Genomic DNA, 3630 nt, shown 5'->3' on the forward strand with positions numbered 1-3630 from the left:
AATAATATAACAAATACTATTAATAATTACAAATATTGTTAATATATCTAATAATAACAAATAAATAAAATAACTACAATTTATTTACATAAATAATACATAATATATAGTACATCATTTTTTATATAAAAACTTTTGCATTAAGTCTTTTGAACGGGGTCATTTGTATAAATTCAGTTATTATTTTGTCTTGTGGAGAATATATAAACATCTGTGAAATAGCTTATTCAGGACAGTAGTAGGACAGTATTTTCATGATTTTTTTTATTATTATTATTATTATTATTTTGAATGTTAATTATTAACATTTTGCATATTCTGCAAGGGGCATGTAAATTTATGAGCACAACTATATATGTAAAATTATAAAATAACTATGATTATTATTAATTATTATAAAATAATAATAATATAACATTATTAATAATTACATATATTAATATTTTAATAATAACAAATAATATATAAATAAACAATATATAAACATTTTTATGTATTTGCATAAATAATATATAAAATAAAAATAAATAAATTATCAAATAATGTAAAATAAATTATGGCCAGTACAAATAATTCCATTTATGACAAAATGCTTGTGATGCTTCGGATAAAAGCATCTGCTGAATAAATGAATATGCATATATATGAATATGATTTTTTTTAACTTTCTCTCATGCCAAAGGCATCAAATGCGTCATACGCAATGGCCAGACACTGAATGTGTCCTATATACAGTGGTGTGAAAAAGTTTTTGCCCCCCTTCCTGTTTTTTTAATTGTTTGCATATTTGTCACACTTAAAAGATTCAGATCATCAAACAAATTTTAATATTACACAAAGATAACCTGAGTAAATACAAACTGCAGTTTTGAAATTATGATTTCATTTATTAAGGGAAAAAAGCTGTCCAAACCTGCCTGGCACTACGTGAAAAAGTAATTGCCCCCTAAATATAATAACTGGTTGTGCCACCCTTTGAAGCAACAACTGCAGTGAAGCGTTTGCGATAAATGGCAATGACTCTTTCACAGGAATTTTGGCCCACTCTTCTTTGCAGAATTGTTTTCATTCAGCCACATTGGAGAGTTTTTGAGCATGAATGGACTGTTTAAGGTCATGACACAGCATCTCAATCGGATTTAAGTCTGGACTTTGACTTGGCCACTCCAAAACCTTAATTATTTTTTTCTTGAGCCATTCACAGGTGGACTTGCTGGTGTGTTTTGGATCATTGTCCTGCTGCATAAACCAAGTGCGCTTGAGCTTGAGGTCACAAACTGACGGCCGGACATTCTCCTTCAGGATTTTCTGATAGAGAGCAGAATTCATGGTTCCATCAATTATGGCAAGTCATCCAGGTCCTGAAGCTGCAAAGCAGCCCCAGACCATCACACTACCACCACCATGCTTGACTGTTGCTGTGATGTTCTCTCTTTAAGCATGCTGCACTTTGGGAGACAGGTTGTATTTAAGTGATTTCTTGATTCAACAGGTCTGGCAGTAATCAGGCCTGCGTGTGGCTAGTGAAATTTAACTCAGCTTTCTAAAATGATGTGGTTAATCACAGTTCTTTCATGATTTAAGAGGAGGGGCAATACATTTTTCACGTAGGGCCAGGTAGGTTTGGACAGCTTTTTTCCCTTAATAAATTAAATTATCATTTAAAAACTGCATTTTGTATTTACTTGCATTATCTTTGCGTAATATTAAAATTGGTTTGATGATCTGAATCTTTTAAGTGTGACAAATATGCAAAAAATAAAAAAAACAGGAAGGGGGCAAAAACCTTTTCACGGCACTGTATTTCTATGTGATGAAGTTATAAATGGTGAATGTGAGGCCGGTTTGAAGTGAATCTCTGTGTGACCTGAGCGTTCCCTCGGCGCTGTCCTCCAGCTGAACTCGAACCCTGAGCGCAGCGACGTCCGCCAGCACCGTCATCAGCTCGTCTCTCTGAACGCGGCTCCCGCTGCGAGCGTCTCTGAGCGTGTGCGGCAGCATCTGGAGCGAGACGCGCTGCTCCGTGTGAGCGTTCAGCAGCAGACGAGCGGACCGAGCCTGACGCAACATCCGCCCGTTTCCCTGAAACAAAGTTATAGACCACACTAGCTGTGATTCTGTTTTAAGCCTCACATTTCCTCTTTTTGATTGTTGTGACATCATATAACACCGTGTCCTAATTACACAAGAGTCCAGCGACAAGCAATTTGGGTGTCCACACATCAATCAATCAAATATCACAGCCAATCAGAAGCGTGTGTGGGCGGAGCCTCTCTGGAAGCGCACTGCACTCGCAACAAAATGGATACGTTTATAATCTAATTCATAAATATTAAATCAATCATTGTGTGCATAGCTAAAAACTTCTGCTGCTATTAAGGAGAACTCTTAGTGGCAAGATAAAATGTTTTGTGAATACAGGCCCTGATAAACAAACCATCTGAGTCTCCAGTCAAGCAGAAGTTCATGATTACAAGACAATATACAACATTACAATAATTCTAGCGTGACATGAATGCAGAATAATTATCATCTCACCTCAATAATTACGCTGAAATGAGCTTGAAGCGTTTTGTCCACGTTTTCCTCAGATGTGTCATAAGCAACGCTGTAGTTCAAGAAGCTTCCATATGACGTCAGCTAAAAGAGAAATGAGGATATATTAGCTAAACCGAATACAGAATACTGTGTTAATGTGTTTAAATCGGTTCTCAGATGATTGTAGGACATTATATACAGTTTTAAAAAAAAGGCCTCTAACACTAGCTTGCACTATTCTTTTTTTATTCTATCGGTTTACTTTTTATTTATTATATAATTAAAATAAAAAACTTGCTATGTGTACTGTGTTAGTCTAACTGAGACTTGTTATAGCACTTGCATATCATTGCTCTTTTGTTGGTTTTGATTGCTTCTATTGTCCTCATTTGTAAGTCGCTTTGGATAAAAGCATCTGCTAAATGTCTAAATGTAAATGTAAAATCTGTCAAGTGCAAACAACAAGTGTATTTCAAGCAATGAAAATAACATCCACAATGACTGTAATCTCAGGAACAGTTCTGATATCATCTTGAATCGAGAGCGATCTGCACCTGATGGAAATGAATGTTATAATTACTTATATTAATGTCATTAATCACCCGGGGACAGACTCTGTGGATGTGTGTAAGCTAATTATCTGTAAATGTGCTAATGAGTCTGAGTGTAATGACAGACAGCATCAGGAGACACGGAAACACATAAACAGAGAGATCAGAGTGAAGCGTGTCGCTGTAGATTAGTGTTCATTTCGTTAACGAAAACTATGACGAAAAATGTTCGTTGACGAGCCTTTTTTCCCCATATGACTAAGATGAGATGAAGACGAGACGACAATAAGGTCAATAACGATAACTATGACTACATCAACATGCAAATTTCGTTGACGGAAAAAGACGAGACTAAAATGTATTCAAAAAAATAAAAACTTACTCGACCGCTGTTGTAATATTTAATATTTATTTGTGTGTGAGTGTATCTGTGTGTGTGTGTGTGAGTGTATCTGTGTGTGTGTGTGTGAGTGTATCTGTGTGTGTGTGTGTGAGTGTATCTGTGTGTGTGTGTGTGAGTGTATCTGTGTGTGTGTGAGTG

General features: G+C 35.5%; 1 protein-coding gene across 1 annotated transcript in view; it reads right to left on the reverse strand.

Moving 5' to 3' along the window:
- Nucleotides 1-1806: 1806 nt before the first annotated feature.
- LOC107743991 (laminin subunit alpha-1-like) overlaps nucleotides 1807-3630 on the reverse strand; it is a 20167-nt gene continuing 18343 nt past the window's right edge. The window contains exons 12-13 of the mRNA XM_016557452.1: nucleotides 2539-2640; nucleotides 1807-2082 (exon numbers count right to left, since the gene is read on the reverse strand). Of these exons, the coding sequence (XP_016412938.1) occupies nucleotides 1807-2082; nucleotides 2539-2640 (378 nt within the window). The remainder of the gene's footprint in view (nucleotides 2083-2538; nucleotides 2641-3630) is intronic.

Source organism: Sinocyclocheilus rhinocerous, unplaced genomic scaffold (genome assembly GCF_001515625.1).
Source record: "Sinocyclocheilus rhinocerous isolate Xijiao unplaced genomic scaffold, SAMN03320098_v1.1 scaffold2814, whole genome shotgun sequence".
Lineage (NCBI taxonomy): Eukaryota > Metazoa > Chordata > Actinopteri > Cypriniformes > Cyprinidae > Sinocyclocheilus > Sinocyclocheilus rhinocerous.